At 52.3% G+C, this 23221-nt stretch overlaps 1 protein-coding gene across 2 annotated transcripts; it reads left to right on the top strand.

Annotated features, from left to right (window-relative positions):
* Positions 1-972: 972 nt before the first annotated feature.
* SLC41A1 (solute carrier family 41 member 1) lies at positions 973-22840 on the top strand. 2 transcript variants are annotated; one of them, XM_036868712.1, is made up of 11 exons: positions 975-1566; positions 3255-4277; positions 11822-11929; positions 13056-13127; positions 13772-13916; positions 14055-14201; positions 14816-14963; positions 15810-15889; positions 16401-16535; positions 16844-16992; positions 20247-22840. In XM_036868712.1, exons 2-11 carry the CDS (start codon positions 3903-3905, stop codon positions 20430-20432), a joined length of 1545 nt encoding a protein of 514 aa, XP_036724607.1. In that variant the 5' UTR covers positions 975-1566; positions 3255-3902; the 3' UTR covers positions 20433-22840. The 2 variants fall into 2 exon arrangements, with proteins under 2 accessions (XP_036724615.1, XP_036724607.1); XM_036868720.1 differs by lacking the exon at positions 3255-4277 and having other exon boundaries at positions 973-1566.
* Positions 22841-23221: the final 381 nt, after the last annotated feature.

The following is a 23221-nucleotide window of genomic DNA, read 5'->3' as shown; positions in this document are numbered from 1 at the left end:
TATACACGTTTGCCATCCTTGCCCAAGGGAACTACCTGCTCCTGTTGTGTGCTGAGGTGTGTGTGTACTTCGGAAAGAGGAAGGCACAGCCAAAAGCTTCATACCCAGCACTCTGTTCTCTCCCCAGGCACACCTCTACTCCAAAACCCATCCAGGGGTCTAGAGTCATGCTCGAATGCACCCCTTAGCCACTTTCCGGGAGGAAAATGACAGGAAGGAACCACTGGTCACAGGTTCCACTGACAAGAGGGGAAAACCTGGGGGTGGCGGTTCCTTTATGGGGGAGGCGGTTCCTTTATGGGGGAGGTCACACCCCCTGCATAAAAACATCCCCAAAAGAACCTGTACTGAGTTTGCGTTAGAGAGGTGGAGATACCCCAGGGAGGAAGTGGCAAACGGCGAAATGGGAACACCCCTCTTTGATCCCATAAGGTGCGTCAGGGAAAGTTGGACTTCGTTTAGGCCGGGACGGAGACATCTCTTCCCATGCTGCCACCAGGATCAGTGGGTCAGAGGAAGCCAGGCTCCCCTCCGCCCCTACCTCAGGTGCTGCGTGTGGGACCACAGCGGTGAGTCTGACCTCTCTTCCCGCCCCTTTCAAGGCTGGGACTTTATTAAGGCCGGTTCCATCAGGCTGAGCCACGCGCTTGGAGGAATGCGGAATCTGGCGGAAGCGCGAGGAGACTAGCCAGCAGGAGAGGAGCTGTGTCCAAGAACAAGGTAGGGACGGTTCTCTCCGGGAACCAAGCGCGGGGTTAAGAGCACGAGGATGGCTGCTTGAGGCCCGGAGGTCAGAGCTGGCTGGCTCCACGGGGAGGTTTCCCAGTCTCCCCGGCTCAAGGAAACATTCAAGATGCAGGGATAGACGTGCACAGGCGCACACGGCTTTAAAGGGCGAGGGAAGGTCCCAGCGCGGCGGGGCGGGCCCGACGGAGGTGGCAAGGCGCCTGGAGCGGGAACCTCGGGCAGCCGGCGGGTGGGCGCTGGGACCCGCGAGGCAGCCTCGGGCTCCCGTCACTCCTCGCACTGCGTTTTGCTGGCGCCCCGCCTCCGGGGCTCGAAGCGAAGGAAAGGGGCCAGGCCGAGTCTGAGCCCGCCCCCTCCCCCGCCCCCGATTGGCTGCTGCAGTTGTCCATCCAGAATCTATTTTTGATGGGAGGGGTGCCACCCAGTCTGCCCCAGATCACGTTTGCCCCTAGCAGCCAACCAGTCGGGCCCAAGTGCCCGGGCAAGAAGCGATTGGGGGCGAGTGAGCTCGGCCCCACGGTCCCCCGTCCGGGTCCCCCAGCCCCCGCTCGGGAGCGAGGCGGTATATCCTGCCCTCCCTGACCACCTCCCCTTCGTGGAAGCGGAGCGGCGGCCTCGCAGTAACGCAGAGGCGAAATGTAGCGAGCCGGGTGTCGCGGCTGGACGCTCGCCTTGGCTGGGGGTGTAGGGGGCACGCCGGAGGCCGAGGAGGACTGCCGAGGAGGAGTGATGAGAAGAGGGGGATACCTGCACCCCCCAAGACCACGGGTCCCTGCTGCCACACGCCAGGCGCCCCCCTTCCTCCCCAGCGAGGGGCAGGTCAGTCCTGTTGGGTCTAGGGGGTGGGTGGCGAGGGCGGGAGACCTGGAGCGCAGCGCATTTGCTGAGTCTGCAGCGGGGAGAGGCGGTAGGGCCACCCAGATACCTCTCCCTCCCGGGGTTTGGGGATACTAAGACGGTCTTTTTTGTCCCCTCCTCAGGGCATCCTGGGTCACTTTTGCTTCTTTCATCCCATGGCCTTAGGCCCATCTGAGGTCTCCGTTACTGGAAGGAGTGGGGTGAGGGACTGGCTTCTCTTCCTTCGAGCCCCCCTTTCAGGTTAGGTGACCTGCCAGGAAGACGGGAGGAGGAGGGAGGGTCAAGTTTTAGCGGACTCAGAAACTTTTCTGGCAAGGGACAGTGGACTCTCTCTTGCTCAGAGGTTTCCTCCTGGATCTCTAGTGAGGGTTTTTGAAAGGACCACAGGACAGTGTTTCAGGAGACTGGAAAAGGGAGTCCTGGTGACGTGAGTGACTAGAAAGAAAACAGTTCCCGTGGGCCAGTTACTGGAGTTTGATCCACCCTTTCCCAAACAGGAGTTGACTAATTGTGTGTGTTTGGAATACTTAAGGACCTATTCATCTTTCCTAGGGAAATTCTCTTTAAATTTATTTTTTACTTGTGAGAGCTATTCTGGTGAGCTGGGATAGGGCGGGATCAAGGCCTGGGGATTGCTTTAGGCAAGAAAAGTGGGGCCATTACAGCTAAAGAGACATGCATTTGGGAGCAAGTGCATTTTGGCTTATGCTGCTTTGCTTTTTATTTTGCTTTGTTTTATTTACTTATTTATTTGGATGGTGCTTTTGTTTTTTGTTTTTGTTTTTTAAGAATTCCATTATATCCAACTCTCAGTAACCCTGGGGAACAGGGTGAACCTAGAGAACTGAAATGTGTGCATAATAACCAATAGTTTTACCGTCTTTCCCTTCAAACTGAGATAACACCCTTGTCCTCTCTGACAAGCTCACAAGGCCAAGAGCAGGGGGAGAGAAGTAGGAACAGAGGCCTGGATCCAAGTCAGTGTCTGAGCTTTCTGTAACACTGTTGACTCTCAAGGGCAGGAATGGGTAGGCCTCTGGCTCTTGGCCTTGGTCTGGCAGCCTTGCCCCATTGCCCAGGAAGTCCTCCCAGTTGTTGTTTTTTTTTTTCCTCAGGGGCTGGGGCTTTTAGGGGTCTGGGGACCTTCACTCAGTGATCAAATTCTCCCTGCTTATTTGCCCTGTGTGACTGTAAACAATCACTTTCTACAGCAGGGTGGCTACAGGGAGCTTGTGACTGAATTTGTAACTGACCCCACTGGGAGACCACACCTTAATAATCTTGGGTTCTTAATGGGCGTTCAAGAAGGAATCTTCCCCCAGGACATCCCTTCCCATCCCCGGTCGCTGAGAAGGCAATGCCAGGGTCTCTTGCACAGCACCTTCCTAATCCCAGGCTGGCCACATCTCATTGCTGTTGACCAAAGTGGTGGCCCCTGTGAGGCAGTGGGTTGCCTGTTGGGAGCATGGCAGGGATAGTGCCCTCTGGGCATCCAGATGTCACAGGGCAGGAATGGGTGATTTAATGAAAAAAGGAAGGCAAATAGCAAACTCTTTATGCCTGCCTTGTGGGAGGCTTCTCCCAGTAGGAGCTGTCCTTTGCTGTATCGTAACATTCTCTTTTTCTTGTCTTCTTTCTTCCTACATAAGGTGTTCCATACAGATTCTTGTGACTTTAAGGACCAGGGATTTGGGAAGGTGCAAGGTCTTTCCAGGAAGGAAGGGCATCTCTGGAAAAAAGGAGAGAGACAGCAGACAGTGCCCTGGGACCAGCAGAGCCCGAGGAGCTGTGGGAAGCTGAAGGAGCCCAACCAGAGGCGGGGGAAGGAGCCACAGCCCCAGGCCAAGGCTGCCTTCTGAAAGATCTGAACTCAAGCTACTTTAATGAAAGAAGGGCCACCTCAGAGGGCACCCCAGACTTAGCTGGGCTCTTCTACTCTGGATGCCCCTTGCTCTGAGAAGCCTGCACTGAGAACCAAAGAAGTTAAGAGGCCAGAGAAGCTTCCCCCAAGCACAGTGCTGGCCAGCTGGGTCAGGCATCTGCACCCCTAGTGGCCAGCTGCAGAGTCTGGTGAGGAGTTTCTTGTTCCCCTCCAGCTCGTGGCTTCAGTGCTTGATGGGGCTGCCTGTTGGTGGATCAGTTTTTGCAGCGCCTGATAGGAGCGGAGAGCCGTGGGAAGAGGTCCCGCGGCGACCAAGCCTGGGTTCGCCCCAAGACTAAGTTCTTTCCCGAGTTAGAAAGGGAGAGAAAGCAAAAAAAGAGAGAAGAGTTCCCCCTTCTCCTCCTCCCTTCCCGTCATGTCCTCTAAGGCGGAGCCGAAGGACGTCCACCAGCTGAACGGGACTGGCCCTACTGCCTCACCCTGCCCTTCAGATGGCCCCGGGCGAGAGCCCTTGGCCGGGACCTCAGAGTTCCTGGGGCCTGATGGGACTGGGGTAGAGGTGGTGGTGATTGAGTCTCGGGCCAACGCCAAGGGGGTTCGGGAGGAGGATGCCCTGCTGGAGAACGGGAGCCAGAGCAATGAAAGTGATGACGTCAGCACAGACCGTGGCCCCGCACCACCCTCCCCACTCAAGGAGACCTCCTTTTCCATCGGGCTGCAAGTGCTGTTTCCCTTCCTCCTGGCAGGCTTTGGGACTGTGGCTGCCGGCATGGTGCTGGACATCGTACAGGTAGGACCTGGGGAGGGCAGCTCTTGACCCTGAGCCCGGAGCCACCTTTTCCTCCTGGGAAACTGTCTCTTGGAGCTTTTCTTCCACCTCCCTGTCAGAAGCAGCTGCTGCTTCCTGGAGTACTTTTCCCTTTGGATCGTGTCCTTGGCTTCTTCGTCTAGTTACTTTCTACAGAAGCCTTGAGGAAGCTCAGTAGTCCCAGGGAGGTGGTCAGGGCAGTATTGCTTAACAGAAGCAGAATTGGTTCCAGAGCTCAGGCTTGGAAGAGGAGAGATAGAATAGGTTTGTTGCCTGCCATCCCTCCTGGGCATTTCTGCTGAGCCCAGCTCAGTAGGAGACATTTAGATAGGTCTCCTCTTTGTACTTTCTTTTCCCTTTACTTTGGGGTTTCAAGGATGCCCATAGGAGAAAACTCAGTTTCAAGTCTCCCCTTCATCCCCCTGCTGGGCAGGAATTTGTCCAGCTGCCAAGAGGGTCTCAAATTAAGTGGGAAGGTTCTTAAAGGCATTTTGTGTTGCTTGTCTGCCTGTAACCTGCCTGTAACCTTGGCAGGATCTTGCTGGGGAATGGGGGTGGGCACATGCTGTCTGATACATGATTCGGGGGGGGGGTCGGTGTTGGTGTGATGAGACATAGAAGTGCTAATTATGTGACATATATGGGGACAAAACATAATCTCTCATGGAATCTCTCAGGAGGACATGGAGTTCAGCATCCCCTCCCCTTTTCCCATCCAACCCTACCAACGATGCATGTGGTAATACAGAGAGTCCTGCTGGCAAGTCTCACCATGCCCTTGTCCCAGGAAACAGGGTGGTTGGTTCTAGGTGGTTCTTTCAATGGTGTCTACCTGGACCACTTTGACTTGAGTCCTTAGGAGAACACTGCACCTTTGGTTGCTAATGAGGATGGTGTTTATGTCATTCCTGCTCTCTCCCCTAACTTGTTATCTTGGGGATTGTTCCTCATGTCAGGAGCTAGGAAGGCGGGCTTTGGATTCCTCCCCCTGGTAGCTGCTCCTTCTCCTAGGGCAGTGAGTGGAGGTAATGGGAGGAGGAGAAATGAGACCAGGGTAGCAGTTCTCCACCTCTTCCATCCCTTTCCTGTGGCCTTGGTTTTCATTTTAAGAGTTTTCCTGTTCTGGTTTGGTGCCTCCAAAGGGTATAGAACCAGGATCTGGTGGTGACCTGGAAAGGGGTGGTTTTATTTTCTGGATAGTAAGAACGGTAGTGGGGAGCATCTGTTGGACTCTTCTGTGGGCCCATGAGGTAGGAACCATAACCATCTCCATTGTGTAGATAGGGAACCTGTGGCTCAGAGGGATTAGGGAACTTGTCCCTGGTCATCTGACTCAGAACTTATGCCATTAACCTCTATGGCCTTCACCGTGGCCGTGGTTCGCCAACTGGTTAAAGACTCTGGGAGGGGTCTGCTCTCTTTGTCTTTCCCCGAAGAACAGGGTAGACTGGAGTCTGGAACAGCTGGAGTTACATTCTAAAATGAGCAAGAACAAAAGTTCTTAGAGGGCCCCTCCCTCCCCCCATCTCACACACTGAAGAGAGTTCTAGAGATGGAAAAGACTTCTGACATCTTGCCCGCCTCCACCCCTCACCCATGGTCCTGAGACATTGAGAAACCCAGGTAGGGAATCTTTGGAGCCTGACCAGTGTGCCCACAGAGGGCCAACATTTGCCCTCAGTGTGGCACCTAGGCTCACCCCAAAGCTAAGGTCCAGTTGGTATGGATGACAATGGCTGGTTTGTCCTTGTCCCCCTCCCCCAGCCTCCTGCCACAGCTGGTCTGTAGCAGGCCCTGCAGATGGCTGCAGTGATATCATGGCAGGGGTGGGAGCAGAAAGGTCAGGGACCACAGGGAGATTCTTATTCCATATCTAAGGGGGCGAAAGGGGTGTCTGACAATCTCGGATTCAGGAAAAGCAGGACAATTTCTAAGGATTCACACCGCATTCCCCCTTCACAAGCTAAGATGACCTTCAGTGGGACAGAATCTGGGGCCCTAAGAGGCTGGGGCCATCAGGAGGAGCTGGCTATAGAGTGTCCCCAGTGTCCCAGAGCAGCTGAGCAGAAGGCCGTGTTGGTGCAGATGTCTCCTTGGTCCAGGGCCCCCCCTTTTTTCTCCACTGCTGCAGAAGCCCCAGTCTCTTCCCCAGGCCCATTTCTCTCTCCTCTTATCTGCCCTCCTCTCCACTCAGCCTGTAGAACCAGCCTCTGCAGTGAGATAAGGGGCTGGCGTACTGGCCAAAAGTAGGAAAAGTTTAAGTGGACTGCAGTCTGCTGCGACTTCCCCACCGTGGCTGAACGTTCCCATAGCATTTGGGAAGGAAAGCAGGACTGGGCCCAGTGGTGGAATTGAAGGGGGTTGGGATCTGGGAGCCTCCATGCTGCAGATGCCCTGCCCCACCTCCTGGTTTGGTCCTAGGCGGCTGCAGAGCATCTCACTCCCCTCTTCTGTCAGCCTTTTGAGGGATGGGGGTGGCAGGAGGTGGTGTGCCAGCCTTCACTGGAATCCCCAGCTGTGTTAAAACAGGTGAGACTCCCAGCTCCTTATCCTGACTCACTACTCACTTGCTGAGGATCCCAAGGAAAGGAGACACCCCCTCCCCGAAATACCTCCTCCTCTGGCTTTTCTTTCCTGCTGCGTATACAGAAGAGTCTACAAAGATGAAAGTGGATGGCAAGCATGGGCTTGGAGAAGTGGAGTGGGAAAGAAGCGTTCCTCTCACGGCTGGCCTGCCCCCGTGGCTGCTGGCATTCCTGGGTAGGACACTCGGGTTCCTCATGTCCACCCCTTTTATCACACTTTGTACAGCCCTCTGTACCCAGGTGCTGCCCTGAGGCCCTCCTCCTTGGACACCTAGAGGATGTCTGCAGGTGGTGGGGGAAAGCCTCAGGTGAGGGTTGGGTTTACTCTAATCTAAGCTGACTCAGTCCTCACCCTGAAAGGTAAACTCCAGCCCAACTTCCCAGGTTCTCCCACAGCCTGGTTCTCAGAGCTGCTAAGGATCTTAGTCTTCTTCATGTCCTTGACTCCAGCTTTTCCAGGCTGTGACTTTCTTCCCTGCTGCTGTCTCCCTGGAGGGGAAGAAGGCTCAGGGCAGAACACTCAAAGGCAGGCAGGGGTCTGTCTTTGAGGCCAGAAGAGGTGAGGGATAGAAGAGGCAAGATGGAAGTATCAGGATGAAGTAGCAGCAGGGCCACTGAGGTGCGAGACTTAGGGTGATTGCTCTGAATTGGAATTATTTTTAAGTGTGAAGGGAACTGTCTCATCCCTGACCTCCAAAATATCAGGGACCAGTGAGCCCTCACTCCCCTGTATCCACGGACAGAGAAGGAAAGGGAAGAGGAGCTGCATTTCTGAGAAGCAGTGTCGATGTGTTCTGTCCCCACTTCCCGCCAAGTGCTTCCTGGAACGTGCCCTTTTCCACCCCCAGCAGAGCAGGAAGGTGTGGGTGAAGGCTTGGCTGACTGGTCTGACCTCAGGGGCAGGCACTTCCAGCCAGGATGAACAGGATGGGCCTGAATTAGGCCAAAGGAGGAAGGAGAGACACTGTCGGCCCCTGCCCATTCTACCCACTCCTCACCTCAGGGCAGCCTGCTTCCTGGCCTCTCCCAGAGCCGTGTGTGTGTGTGTGTGTGTGTGTGTGTGTTTACATACATGTCAGAGGCTCCCCTGCCTGAGCTGCGTCTTTGAGAGGCTTTTGTGGGTGAAGAAAGTATCTTCCTGGCCTCTCCCAGAGCCGTGTGTGTGTGTGTGTGTGTGTGTGTCTGTGTGTGTGTGTGTCTGTGTGTCTGTGTGTGTGTCTGTGTGTCTGTGTGTGTGTGTGTGTTTACATACATGTCAGAGGCTCCCCTGCCTGAGCTGCGTCTTTGAGAGGCTTTTGTGGGTGAAGAAAGTATGTGTGTAGACATTGGCTACCCTGACCCGAGTGCCAGCTCAGGGCATTGCTGGGTAGGGGCGCAGGGGGTGTGAGGTTCCAGGCTGTATCCTGGCCAGCTGGGAAGACTTCTGCATAGGGCTGTCATTGCAGCCACTGGCTCTTCTTGCCTGTCTGTCCCGAATCTCATCACTGCTAAAACCCTATCCCTTCTAGGTCCTTGTGTAGTTGAAGGAGAGGGTGCGTGTGAGCTGGGAGACGCAGGGATTTGGGAGTATTTATAGTGGCAGCTGGAGGGGCTTAGCTGAGCTTCATACATTTTTTTTCTTAATCATAAAGACAAACAATATACCTTACAAACAATTAAGAAAATATTGCTGGCATACTCTTGGAGTATTTCTTTCCGGGCTCCTTCACTCTGCCAATAAGTACACATATTTTACATATGCCTACCTGGAGATCGAAGCTTTTCACAGAGCCTGCGGCTTGGAAGCTGGGAGGGGCAGGTGTTATGCAGTGAGGAGGGGATACGGAGGCTGGGCTCTGAGCGGAGCTTCCAAACCACCCTTATGGGTCAGCCACCCTTATGAGGGGCGGGGAGGGGAGCAGAGAGAATTCTTCGTCTCTGGAGCTGCGTGTCCAGTTGAGGTGAGGGAGGAGGAGGCAGAGCTGAGCAAGGCCTTGCCTGCTGGGAGCTGGCGCCCCAGAGCTATGTGCTGGCCTTGTCCAAGAGCAACAGTCCCCGAGTTCCTCCAGCATAGACGGGGCTCACTGGGGCTGCCTTCTCTTTGGGGGCCCAGGGATGAAAAGGGATTTGCATCCCTCCTGGCTCTTTCTGTGGGTGCCTGAAAGCTCAGCAACTATGGCTGGGGGACAGGGGGTTTCTTTCCCATCCTTAGTTTTCAGAAAGAGCCTTCCCTAAAAAAGTCCTGCGCCTTCCACCAGTGAGGAGCTAGGCCAGGAGCTCAGGTACAGATACGCTCCAGCCCTAGTGAGATGAGCCCTTCCCCTGGGTCCTGGTAGGGACTCCCCCTGCCATCAGCACCCCACACACACCCACAAAAAGAACTCTGACAAGAATAGAGAGGTCCTTGCCTTTATAGGACTCCCCAGTGTCCAACCTCCCCTGGACTCTAATCCTGGCCTTAGCCCCCTCTGATTTCCATGCTCCTCTTTTTTTTTTTTTTTTTAACTGTGGTAACAAACACATAAAATGTATCATCTTAACCATTTTTAATGTACAGTTCAATGCTGTGAAGTATGTTCACATTGTTGTAAAACAGATCTCCAGAACTTTTTTATCTTGCAAAACTGAAACTCTACACCCATTAAACATTAACTTCCCTTTTCCCCCTCCTCCTAGCCCCTGATAACCACCATGCTACTTCTATTTCTAGGAATTTGAATACTTTAGATACCTCATATAAGTGGAATCATATAATATTTGTCTTTTTGTGACTGGCTTATTTCACTTAATATAATGTCCTTAAGGTTCATCCATGTTGTTGCATGTAACAGGATTTCCTTCCTTTTAGGGCTGAATAATATTCCCTTGTTATAGACCATGTTTTGTTTATTCATTCATCTGTCAGTGGACACTTGGGTTGCTTCTACCTCTTGGCTATTGTGAATAATGTTGCTATGAACATGGATGTGCAGATATCTCTTTGAGACCCTGCTTTAAGTTATTTTGGGTATATACCAGACGTGAGATTGCTGGATCATATAGTAGTTCTCTTCTTAATTTTTTAAGGAACCGCCATATTGTTTTCCATAGCGGTTGTACGATTTTACATTCCATCAACAGTGCACAAGTGTTCCAGTTTCTCCACATCCTCACCAACACTTGTTATTTTCTATTTTGTTTTGTTTTTTAATAGCTGCCATCCTAATGAGTATGAGGTGATATCTTATTGTGGGTTTGATTTGCAGCCTTGCTCATCATTAACTATAGAGTTGTCAGTGCTGGAATTGCCTTTAGGGACCATCTGATCTGGTCCCTGAAGTGTACCTTTTATAGTCAAGAGCTCAAGGCCCTTATAACTTGTCTAAGGTACCCCTGCTGGTCTCTGTGGGAGGATGTTGGGGACAGAGCATGAGGCCCATCCTTGTGGTCTCTTGTGGGAGACCCAAGACTCTCAGTCCACTGCCTTTGCTCATTAGAGCACTTTGCCTCATTTTCAACTGCAACTAAAGTAGCTTTCAAATAACCAATCCTGGCTCCTACATTTTTCCTTCTTAGCACTAAGGAGTGCAGTGCTCTCTGAACCTCAGTTTCCTCATTTACAAAGTGGGATAAAAATAGCTCCTACCTCACTGGGTTGTTGATAGGATATAATGAGAAAATGCACATAGAGCCTTAGCCTGGCACATGGTGCAGACTTAAAAGATGTTAGCTGAAGAAATAGGTAGGAGAGCCAGGCCTGATGGTCTCAGGGCTGGAATCCGTGTCTCCTGCCTCCCAGTCCAGTGCTCTTCCTTGCAGGGGTACACTTCCTTTTCCTAACTGAGAGATTGGGGCAGGTCTGTAGGGTGAGAGAATGCAGAGGAGGAATGAAAAACCTCTTGCAGACCAGCACTCTGAGGTTTGGGGGCCACGGTCTTAATTCAGAGCCTGTTCTAAAGGAGAGCTGCTGTGGCTGAGGCCCAGAGCCCTTGGAGATAGATAGAAACCAAACAAACTCTCTAATCTCCTCAACCCCAGCCCCCTGGAGCCCGGTGCTCAACAGCTGAGACAACACCGCTCAAGGCTGAGGCCACAGAGAAACCAGACTGAAGGCAATTTGAAGGGAGATCGCAAAGGAGTTCTGGGGTGTAAGCCAGCCCCAGGGTGACTCAGCTGTGTGGGTCCCTGCCGTCTTCTGCCCCAGCTCCACAAAGCAGGCAGAAGAAGCAGAGACGGGCTAGGGCCTCCTGACTGGAAGGGACCCTCTACGTCTCCCCTGTTCTGGGTGGCAGGAGCGGGGGCTTTGTTGTTTGGAGTACCATGGACTTGGTTTGCTTCCAGGGTTCCTGGAGGAAAGGCGTCTGACGTGCTCACTCCCTGCTGATTCCATTTCCTCCTCAAGCCCCTGCTCCCAGACTATGCAGTTGTAACCGAACAAGGGCTCGTGTGCCCACGGCACAAAAAGCCAAACTCTGACAGCAGGTTTGCAGCAAAGTAAAGGCTTACTGCAGGGCACCAAGCAAGGGAGTGGGAGAAAAGCCTCAGATCCACTCCCACTTGGTCTCTGAGTGAGGGGGATTTAAAGGGGAAGAACAAAGAAGCTGGGGTTAATCATCATCTTGTGACATTTCTTAATTGTACTTTTGGGACTCAGGATGCCTACTGTTTAAGAGTCTATGGTCTGGTGGTCCATGACCCAGGGTCTGTTAGCTCATTTTGACCTAGAGAAACAGCCTGAGTCTGTACGTTAACTACGTTATGATTGACCTCAGCAATCTTAGTCATCTGACTCTGGCTAATTGGTGTTCATTTAGCACAGGATTGAGGTCAGAAGGGACAAGAAAGGGATTAAAGTTTTGGATAAAGACATTAATCATAACCTTGGAACAGGAACTCGCTTTTAGGGGGACTCAGTTTCACGTTCAACCTCGAAGCCAGCCCTTTGGGGCCCTGAAATGCCTGGGTTCTGTTTTCACCTTGCAGCACTGGGAAGTCTTCCAGAAAGTGACAGAGGTCTTCATCCTGGTGCCTGCACTGCTGGGGCTTAAGGGGAACCTGGAAATGACCCTGGCATCAAGGCTTTCCACCGCAGTGAGTGTCCTGGCTGGGAGGAATGGGGCACACAGAGGAGTCCGGGGCAGCACAGAGCCTGACTAGGAGATCACCACAGGCCTTTCTCAACTGCCCAGGTCTGCAGTGTGGGTCTGGGGTGGAAAGGAGTAGGGAGACCCCAGGCTGGTTGTCCTGCTCCTGGGCAGGAGCTCCCTGCCCAGAGTGGTTCCCAGGCTCGGTTTCTGGATGTCCCAGCCATCCTTGGACTCTTGCCCCACCCCCTGCTCCGCAACCCGCCTCGTGACTGTTTGTGCAGCTTTGACAGGCGAGCATCATGCTGGTCCCTCCACCTGCACAGATGGGGGCCTCCTCTGATCTCCAGCCCTACTCTGCAGCTGGGCAGGAGCAGAGCCAGGCCTTCCCAGCCCCCCTCCCATCCCATTCCCCTTCCCCCATGGCAGGCTGCTCTTCTGTAAGGGAAGAGATGAAGAGGGGCTGCTCATCACTCCCACCTCCCCAAACTCTTAGATCGGCCGTCATGGTTCAGAGACTGAACCAGATACAGGCCCCATGGGGTGGGAGGCAGGAAGCAGTAAAACTCAGGAGGCCAGGGGAGCCAAGTGGCAGGGGTGTCCCTGCATGGCCATGAGCCTGGAGAAGGCAGCAGAGAGAAGTGGCAGCCAGCCTAGCCCTCCCCAGCTTGCCCTCCTGGCCTATTCCCATGCCACCTCACTCCTTCCCAGACACTCTCGTGGCCTCCGTCCTGCACCAGCAGCTGACCTTTCTTCCCTAAGATGGCAAGCTGGCTTCAGAGCCAGGGAAGGATCAGGTCATTCTAACCCATGTGGGAATGAGCTGCCCAGGTGAGCAGGGCAGAGCATGGAATCGGCCTCTGCTCAGTGGCTGTCCTGAGAGGAGGGGAGAAGAGGAGGCTGCCTTGGGAGCCCCCTTCCCATCCCCAGCCAGAGGCAGGAGCTCAAGGCTCTTCTGCTCCTTCCCTCTCACCCCAGCCCCTCGACCCTGCTTCACTTTCCCTGGGGGTCATGTCCTGGTCCCAGAGTCTTAGGTCACATGCACTGCCTGCTGATCCAGGCAAGGTCCTAATGGATGGAGCTGCAGGCCTTTTCCAGCCTGGAGCTCCAGACCCTTGTCCTCCCTCTCCCAGGCCAACATCGGGCACATGGACACACCCAAGGAGCTCTGGCGGATGATCACTGGGAATATGGCCCTCATCCAGGTAAGAGAGCAGGGACCAGAGATGGTGGGGCTAAGCTTCCTCCCTGGTCAGGAATTTGAAAGGCTTAAGTCAGCCCCTGCCGGCTCCTGAGTAAAGCTCCAGCATCCTGCTGAGCTGGCTTCTCCCAAAGGGACTCCAGGAGGTAACCAGGTTTCCCAGGAAAACAGCCAAAATGGGGGGAACCCCAGTATCTCCAGTGTCAGTTCTTGGCTTCCAGTGGTGCAGAGGGCTTGTGTCCCCACAGATCAGACTCAGGAGGAGACTCAGGAGTGCTGAAGGTCCTTGACTGCTGTTGTCCCATCCCCCCATGAGGCCACACAGGTTCCGAACTGGGAGTCTTCCCCATTGAGTCCCAGGCCTTGTGTCTGGACTGAAGTCTCAGGCTCTATTGAACTTCCCCCAATCCCCAGAGGAACACTCATTCAGCCAGTAACATGTCCTGGGTTCCTGCAGGGTGCACTACCCAGTACTGGTGTCTGGTGTGAAACTAAATAAACAAAGACATCATTCCAGCCTGGGAGGACTGGACAGGCCAGCCCCGCCTGCCTCCTGGGGCTGCTGAGGGCAGGAAGAGGTCTGGCTAAGTGCTCAGTGACCTCAGCTAAGACACGCTCTGCTCTCCGAGTTACCACTCCCCTCCTCAGGTGCAGGCCACGGTGGTGGGCTTCCTGGCGTCCATCGCAGCCGTCGTCTTTGGCTGGATCCCTGACGGCCACTTCAGTATCCCACATGCCTTCCTGCTCTGTGCCAGCAGCGTGGCCACGGCCTTCATTGCCTCCCTGGTACTGGGTAAGGAAGGGAAGGGAGGGGCAGGGGAGTAGGAAGGGCTGCCCCAGAGGTGTCAACTAAACCTTCAATCTCTCTTTTTGTTGGTTGATACCCCATTATCTCTTCTTACCCTGCCTGGCCCCTCTCCTTCCTCCCCAGGCATGATCATGATTGGAGTCATCATTGGCTCTCGCAAGATTGGAATCAACCCAGACAATGTGGCCACGCCCATTGCTGCCAGCCTGGGAGACCTCATCACCTTGGCACTGCTCTCAGGCATCAGCTGGGGACTCTACCTGGAGCAGGGTGAGGCTGAGGCAATCAAGGGTGTGACCAGGGTGGACTCCTGGGTGGGATTGGGAGAGATGGTGGTGGGTTTGCACATGTGTAAGGATTTCTTCTTTGTTCTTAACTATTTGGTTGGAGCACAGTTTGTAATAACTCCCTGCCTTAGAGAGATGAGGCTAAGTACTTATCTCAAATTCATGCAGGCAGCAGGAGCAGGGGTGAAAGTATTTGAGAAATATGCTTGGTGCTGTATATTCTTACTTATCTTGGAGGGGTAAGGGGGCAAGGGCAAAGGAAAGGAACTGAAGGCTGGAATCTGCTTGCAAAATGAAGAAGAGGAGGGGAGATAGGGATTTCTGGGTAATCAAAGCAAGAAACCTAGGATCTGGTCTGTGCCCCTAATAAGTTCAATGTCTGAGGAGGTTTCACCTTGGTTTCCTTATCTACAAATGGAAAAGGCTGGCCCCATCTCCCTCCCGGGTTTACAGTGAGCATCAGATGAGGTAATATATTTACTGGCATTTAGTGTGGTGTTACTGTTGATCTGTTGGGGCATTTGCAGGCTGAGCTAAGGGGAGACTGGGAGCAGGGAGCTACATTGCTCACCTCCCTCCCATCTCTGCCTCTCTCAGATGTCTGGCAATATATCTACCCCCTGGTGTGTGCCTTCTTCATGGCCCTGCTGCCTGTCTGGGTGGTGCTGGCTCGACGGAGCCCAGCCACAAGGGAGGTGTTGTACTCAGGCTGGGAGCCTGTCATCATTGCCATGGCCATCAGCAGGTAGGCTCAGGCCCTTGATGCCCACTCTCCCCCTCCCCCCTCCCTTCCACAGACTCGATTTTAAGCCCCGGAAAGAGGAAGTGTGGCACAGACCCTAGAAATGCCTTCAACAGTGGATCAGTTACATGTCCTTCCGTAGCAAGTGACAGAAGCCATCTGAAATGGGTTTCATTAGAAAGCAGAACACATTGGCTTAGAGAACTAAAGAGGCACAGCTGGATTCAGGGACATAAATGATATCATTAGGGCCCCAGTATTCTCCATGTCTCAGCTCTGCTTTTCTCTGTGTTGGCCTGCAGCTTCAGGTTTGCACTTCCTTACGCTTACTAATTCCAGCAGGGATTCTTTCTGTCAACAGTTCTGCAGAGTCCCATTATAGAATGTCATTGGCTGTCAGCCAGTCATGTGGCTATCCCTGAACCAATCACTGTGGCCTTAGGGATGTGCTGCTCTGATTGGATGGGCCTGGGGCCTCGCCATCATTGGAGCAGTGTCACTCGAACCACAGTGACTGAGTTTGAGAGAGGTGGTTCCCTGAGGAAAAGCCCAGCACTGTTACCAGAAGGGGAAATCACACTGAGCAGGCAGAACAGCAGGCGGCTCCTCTAGCCAACTTGGGAGGTGGGTAAAGGAGACAGCTGCCTGCCCCAGCTTGCTCGGGGTGCTGCGCCAGCGTGTATGTCAGGAGCATCAGCTGGTCCGGCAAGGGGAGGCGAGGACTGGAAGGACAAGGGGCTCCTGGGAGCCACCTTGCTGCCCACGTCCAGATGGACCCGTACCTCTCATCCCGGGGACCGGAACAGAAGCCTTCACTGGTCTTTGTGTCTTGTCTTTGTGTCTGTGTAGTGTGGGAGGCCTCATCTTGGACAAGACTGTCTCAGACCCCAACTTTGCAGGGATGGCTGTCTTCACACCTGTGATTAATGGTGAGGTCTCGGCATTAGCTGCCTAGGGGAAAGAAGAGGGCGGGATCAGAGGATTTGAGGGGCTTTGTATCAGTCAGGGTTCTAGCAGGCAAGAGAGTCCAGCTCAGATAGTTCACGACTTGAACTGCTACTTGAAACTGGTTACTGGAACCAGCGCATGAGCATTGGATGCCTGGGACCACGCAGAGCTTTGGAGAGGGGCTGAGCCAGGCAGGGCCTTGTCCCCTCGGCTATGTCTGACCGCAGGTGTACACTCTGCATTGATGGAGAAGGCAGGCTCCCTGAGTCTGCAGATCCACCTGTGTCCCTCCCTGCACTCTCAGCCGTGTTAGTATGGGGGACTGCCACATCTCCATAGCATGGAGGATGGGAGGAGCCTGGAAGACTCCCTGGAAGGAAGGGTGTCTTTGTCTTCCTTCTTAGTGTCTCACTCTTTTCCTGGGGTCTGGTGAATGGGTCATGCCCTCCCCACTCCCCACCCCCACGTCTCAGGTCTTATGTGTCTCCGCAGGTGTTGGGGGCAATCTGGTGGCTGTGCAGGCCAGCCGCATCTCCACCTTCCTCCACATGAACGGGATGCCAGGCGAGAACTCTGGGCAAGCCCCTCGCCGCTGCCCCAGCCCTTGTACCACCTTCTTCAGTCCCGGTAATGCCAGAGTCCCCACCTCCTAGGTTCACTCCATCACTTCAGAAACAGCTGGGGCCTGCATATGTAGCTTCTCCTTCACTGTTGGGCTGTATGTACCAGCTGTTCTGGAGGGCAGAGCCCAGGCAGGAAGACTCTCCTGTCCTGGGACACCCTGAGGGATGGGGACCATGGGATGGAGACAGAGAGATAGTCAGCTGTCTGCTGCTCTGGAGTGTAGTGTGGCACCTCCTGACTTTGAAAGGTCCCTTGGAGCCAGTTCTCCTCCTCCCCTCCTCCTCCTCACACCATCTCTCCCCTGGTCCCAGATGTGAATTCTCGCTCGGCCCGGGTCCTCTTTCTCCTCGTGGTCCCAGGACACCTGGTGTTCCTCTACACCATCAGCTGTATGCAGGGTGGGCACACCACTCTCACACTCATCTTCATCATCTTCTACATGACAGCTGCACTGCTCCAGGTACGGACTGGCAGGGGCACAGGGGCGGGGGGCCAGGGCTGCCCTGCAGGGATGGGAAGGGAGGTCCAGGCTTGGCCCAGAAAGAGTCTTCCAACTCTCTCTCTGTGACTGTGTGGCCAGTAAACACTGGACAGGGGCTCAGGAGAACAGGCTGTAGTTCCAGCAAAGTCACTACCATGCTGTGTGACTTTTGCTCAGTTGTTTTACTTCTCTGAGCCTCAATGATACATTTGTAAATTGAGAGGAGTGGACCAGAGGTGGTGGACTTCAGGCAGGTGCCACCCCCACTAGCCTGGCCACACAGCTCCATGTGGCTCTGTTCACATGCTGGGGTTCCTTGGGAGATTTCATTTGAATAAAGGGTTTCACAGCTTGAAAACGTGTCAAAACCACTGCACTAGATAATCTGTTGGATCCCATCCAGCCTTGCCATTCTGTAATACTAGGATGCTTTCTCCCTGGCTTTGTATTACCTTTTTTTCAACTTTTTGTTTTGAAATAATTATATATTCTCAAGAAGTTGCCCCCCGAAATGTAGAGAGATCCCATGTACCGATCACCCAGTTCCCTGCAGTGGTAACATCTTGCATAATTATAGCACAACATCAAAACCAGGAAATCAGTGTTGGTACAATGCACAAAGCTATTCAGATTGCACCAGTTTTACATGCACTCGTATGTGTGTGTGTGTGTGGTTCTATGCAATTCTATCACATGTGCATTCATGTAACCACCACCACAGTCGAGATACAGAACAGTTCCATCACCACAAGCCTCCCTCATGCAACCCCTTTATAGCCAAACTCACCCTTGGTATCACATTTTCAATTTCTACAGATTTGCTATTCGAATAGGTAATAACAGTCACATAGTTCAAAAAATGTGTAAGGTTCATAGTGAAACCTCAGTGAAAAGTCTTTTCTCCCCTTTTTCCAGCCATCCAGTTCTGTTCCTCACAGGCCATTGGTGTTATCTGTTTCTTTTTTTTTTTTTTGAAGTATAGTTGATTTACAGTGTTGTGTTAGTTTCTGATGTACAGCAAAGTGACTCAGTTTTACATATATATATATATATAAGAATATATGTATATATTCTTTTCCATTATGGTTTATTACAAGATATTGAATATAGTTCCCTATGCTATACAGTAGGACCTTGTTGTTTATCTATATCTGTTTCTTATATATCCTTCAAGTTTATTCTATATTTATGCAAGCAAACATACATATTTTTCTTATTTCCCTCCTTTTTTTTAACACACATGTAGCACACTATACATGCTGTCCACACCCTGCTTTTTTCACTTAACAATTTATCTTAGAGATCATTCCACACCCATATGTGAAGAGCAGAACACCCTGATTTTTATGGCTGCATTCTCTTCTGTTGTATAGACGTGCCATAGTTTCATTTAACCGGTCCCCTATTGGTAAGCCCTTATCCATAACTCCAACCCCTCATCCCCAACTTTAGAAATGTTGTGTGTTAGGACATCTTAGCAAGGGCTGGGCCAACCACATGCAGTTTCCCCGCAGCAGTTACCCAACTTGCCACGTTCCATTGTGAGTTGGGGTGAAGCACACTCGGTGGGAAAAGGGAAGGTGTATGTGCCGAGGGTCTGTGGCTGGAGGGTAGCCCTTGGCCACGTCGGGAAGGATGAGCCCGGCTTCATTCCCCATTGTGAACACGCTGGGGGACACTCTCACGTCTGCTGTCTTCTCTAGCCTGTGCAGGGCGGGAGCATGGCACTTGATCCCCTCTAAAGGTTCTTCCTGATCCCTTCGCCGCCCCCTCCCAGCCATATGTCCCAGGGCCTGCTCGGGAGGCTGGAATATGGGGACAGCTGCTGCCATTCCCTTCGTGGGACACGTCCCGAAGTCCTTCTGGCCACGCTCTTTATTTGGGATGCTTCTGCAGCTGCTGGCAAGGGTGTGAAGTTATGGGGCGCTGGCCCTCACCCAGGGCTGGGGCCAGGGCCATAGGAGTCCAAAGCAGCTGTGTGTGGGGCAAGGTGGAACGTGAAGGTGCTGGAACTGTAACCTCTGGCTTCCTTGGAGAGAAAACAGGAGAGCAACCAAGTTTGCCTAAAAATAGGCATCACTTCTGGCTTCTGGCTCCCCCAGTGGCCCTGGTTCCAGCATCTGAGCCCCTCAGGGAAGAATTTGCATACCACAGTATTTACAAAGTACAGTCAGGAGTAAAACCTCCCAAATGACTGTGTTGGAGCTTTACCGTTAGAAACCGTTTCATTCTCACACAGATGCAGTCATTTGGGGATCCCCAAATGTCAGGAATCATGCAGTCTATATAAAAGATGCAGGCCAGCCCACTCCACCAGAATATTTTAGACCGAGTTCATCACCAACTTAAAAGTGCATGTGAATCTTGTTAAAATGCAGATTCCGATTTAGGAGATCCAGCGTGAGGCCTGAGATTCTGCATTTTTCAGAAGCTCCCAGCTGTTGTTGATGCTACTGGTCCTGGGCCCACTAGCAAGGTTCTAATCTAGATCATTCTTAATTTTCTGTAGTAATGGAAGAAAAGCAAGGGCACAGATAAATCAAAGCAGCAGATAATCCAAAACATCTTTTGAATTGGTATGCACTGTCTGCTTTGTATTTAGCCGACTTATTCTTAATTCTGTTTTGCTAGGACTAATGTTAAAATAAACTTGCATTCTCTGAGCCCACAACAGCAGAATGGGAAGGGTCAGGAGGAAGGCAGCTTGGGATAATCAACTGTTACTCAGACAGCTGTGCCGGCAGCAGCCTCAAACGCTGTCCTTATTCCACTCTGCTCTGAGGACAAATCCCTGTATGAAAATCAAACTCCAACCCCCAGCCCCCTGCCTGGCTCCCAAAGAGGCCAACATGGCAAGAACTGGAGTGACCTGAGGATAGGATGACCCAGAATTAGAGGCAAGAGGGCTGAATTCCTGCAAGCAGTAGGATGTCGATTAGGAAGCCTCTTGTTTGGTAAATTTAGGAGCAGAATGTAATGCTGATGTGGGTGACTCCAGGGAGTAGGGGCATCTTCCTTCCCAAAGAACTCGAATTACTCCTGTCATCTGTTCAAGGTGGTCACTGTGGAGGGAAGGAACATAGAGGGGTTGCTGGGGCGGAGAGATGAGCTGTCCCAGCTTAAGGACTGTGGATAGCCAAGCCTTGTGATGCAATGAATGGGTTGATCGCGTGGCCTCTGTCTCCCCCTGGAGAGAGGGGATGGCTGCAGGCTGGGCCCTTCTGTTTCTCCAGGTGCTGATTCTCCTGTACATCGCAGACTGGATGGTGCACTGGATGTGGGGCCGGGGCCTGGACCCGGACAACTTCTCCATCCCGTACTTGACAGCCCTGGGGGACCTGCTCGGCACTGGGCTCCTAGCACTCAGCTTCCATGTCCTCTGGCTCATTGGGGACCGAGACACGGATGTCGGGGACTAAGCCTGGTCACTCAGCCTTCTCTCCACCTCTCTGCACTTTCTGTGTGAAATTTTTTTTGGTTTCTCTTCCCCCACCCCACCCCACTCGACACTCCCACCTCTTTCTAGGACTTCACTTTGATACCGAATTCTCATTATTTTCAATGGGAATTTTTATACATTGAGCCAAGTTTGTAGAGCAAGAATTCAGGCAGGACAGATGGACTGAGATGAATAGTACAAGTAGATTTTTGAGACAATCACCAAGTGCAATTTCATGGTGGGTGCCTCCAGGTGAAGTGGATTGGGGCAGGGGTTTCCATCTGGGATCTGGGGACGTTTGGTTTAGCTTTAGCAAACTCAGCCTCTGTGAGTGGGCTCTGGTTTTGGGGGTTTGTCTTTGTTTTCTTTTTTTCCTTTCGGTTGAACAGAGGGATAAATGTCACTCTCCCTTCCCCTCCCACACACACATACTTTTTCTAGAAATGGACCAACTTCAAAGCACTAAGCAGGAGACAGCTGCTCTGGCCCCAAATAATCCTAGCCCTATTCTCTACCCTGCTCTCAAAAAGAATGAGGTGAACTCCTTAAATTGTGTACGTGCTCCTTACCCGATTGCCTGATAAATACCACCAACCCCTCCCTTTGATCTTTTTTCCAATTGATTGTCTCATCCAGGATGAAATGAGCAGTGGCCTGGTCTCCCTGTTGACCCATGTCCACCCATAGTTTGCCAAGATCTACATCCTCCCTGGGCCCAGAGAACTGATTATCTCTGTTCAACCTTTATCTCTAATTGTTTCCAAGCACGACCTTTCCCAGAGCTTGCCGGGTTGGGTTCCAAGATTAGGGACGGAGAATGGGTATGTGGAAAATGGTTGGGAGGTTGAGGGCAACCAGGGGTGTTTCACTGCTGCTGTCTCTCCTGAAGACATAATCACGTGGTCACCTTAGACCCTGTCGCTTCCTGAAATCACTCATTCTTTCATGCCATGGAGGTCAGTTTTCCTCTCTCTTGGCTTCTGCCCACATTCATCTTTCATTCACTCATTCATTCATTCATTCATTTATTCAGCAAATACACAGCCTCCCCAAGAGGAGCTCATCTGCAGGCATGGTCTGAAACATTTGTTGAGCGCTATTTATTGAGTGCCTACTATGTGTTAGGTCCTGTTTGCACAGGCACTGACTAGCCAGCGGTAAGGGAAACACAGTTCTAACCTCGCCTTGTTCCTAGATATAAAGGCCATGTGCCCTTTTCAATCTGGCAGAGAAAGTTTCCTCGCTGTATTTCCATCTTTGTCACCGAGCCAGGTTCCGCCTCTAGATTCCACTCCTAGATCCCACTTCTGCACAACACTGACCACGGCTAGAGCCCCTAGCCCCATTGCTCAGCCACTGTTGATTTCCCTAAACTCCCCTTACTCACCCTCCCTTCCCTCCATCTCCTCACCAGCCACCCAAAAGAGGATTCAGAACTAGAAGGCTGGATATCAACCGACTGCTTCCACTTTTCTCTGCCCAGCACAAGACTGGGAGAACACTGGAGTCTCTGCATCTTCCCCACACATTACCGTGAACAGATCAGGATTCTGTTGTCCACACTCACATGTGTACAAATCTGGGCATTTGGATGCAGGTTTTTTCTAGCCTGTCTATCCACAGCTTCCCCTTAAGCCCTCCCCTCTGTAGCCTAAAGGGCCCATCTCCAGGGGAAGACTAGGCAGTGACCCTGACTCTTGCCACTACGATGCCTCATCCCAGGAACTTGCCCTTTACCACCAGAGACTTTTCTCTCCCTCCATTTCCACCCAGGCCACCTTCCAGAGCCTAGAACCTTAGAATTGGAATCGTAGAGGTTATCTAGCTGGGGTTGTGTCCAGCAGAGTTTATTAACACCAGCCTGGCCTTGTTTCTGCTCTTCCTCAGGCCTTCTTTCGTCTTGTCCTCCACCTCCAAACCCATTTGCACACAGACTCTTGTACAGGCTCCAAAACCAACTCCTCCGCCCCTGAGACTGTGCCCCTGTGGTCTGCGGTCACCCCTGCCCCAGTCACCCCCCACCCCTTCCTCATCTCTGGAGTTCAGCCAGGCTGCCCTGGGGGATTCCGGAGTGTCCTTTGCCACAAAAGCAAGAAGGTAGGCGTGCCCCAAGCCCTGCGTGTGTGAGCAGAGGGAGGACTGTGGGGTGAGAGGGAAAGAAAATGAACTTCATGACTTTAGTGGAAGATCCATTTCTTTTCCCCCGATTGCACAAACTGCATGGACTTTTGGCCCGGCTGTGAGGAGCAACATTGGTTTACTCTTATATCCTTAAAAAGTTACAGAACTGTGTCCTATGACAATTATTTATAGTGACTATAACTGAATTGACAAATGTCAACGTAACTGATAAATTATATTTGGTAAAATAAAGAGGACGTTTATTTAGGTGGCTGGTGGTTCCTGTGTGTCTCATCAAAAAGCAGCTTCCACTGTTTCTTTGGGCCCCCTCTGTAGTCCCACCCCCTCCTCGCACAGAAGTGGAGAGGGGCCAGAGTGTGACAAGAAATCTCTCTTAAATGCGGAGATGCGTGATAGAAAACATCAGCCATTTATTGAGAAGCAATCAGTGCTGCTCTGGGACATATTCCAGAAGCCTTACTCTGTCCTTGCTCTCCACACACTGACTCAGCCTCGGTTGGGGTATTGTGCAAAGGGTGCAAGCACCTATGGGTTAAGATTCCTTCCCGCCAGAGGTTTATAATCTGCTTGGGTCAAATAATAATAGCCATTCTTTGCTGAGTACTTGCACGTGCTTTCACTGTGCTC

Source organism: Balaenoptera musculus, chromosome 1, assembly GCF_009873245.2.
Source record: "Balaenoptera musculus isolate JJ_BM4_2016_0621 chromosome 1, mBalMus1.pri.v3, whole genome shotgun sequence".
Taxonomy (NCBI): domain Eukaryota; kingdom Metazoa; phylum Chordata; class Mammalia; order Artiodactyla; family Balaenopteridae; genus Balaenoptera; species Balaenoptera musculus.
Note: the sequence above shows the minus strand (reverse complement) of the source record. Positions and strands in the feature narration are given on the sequence as shown.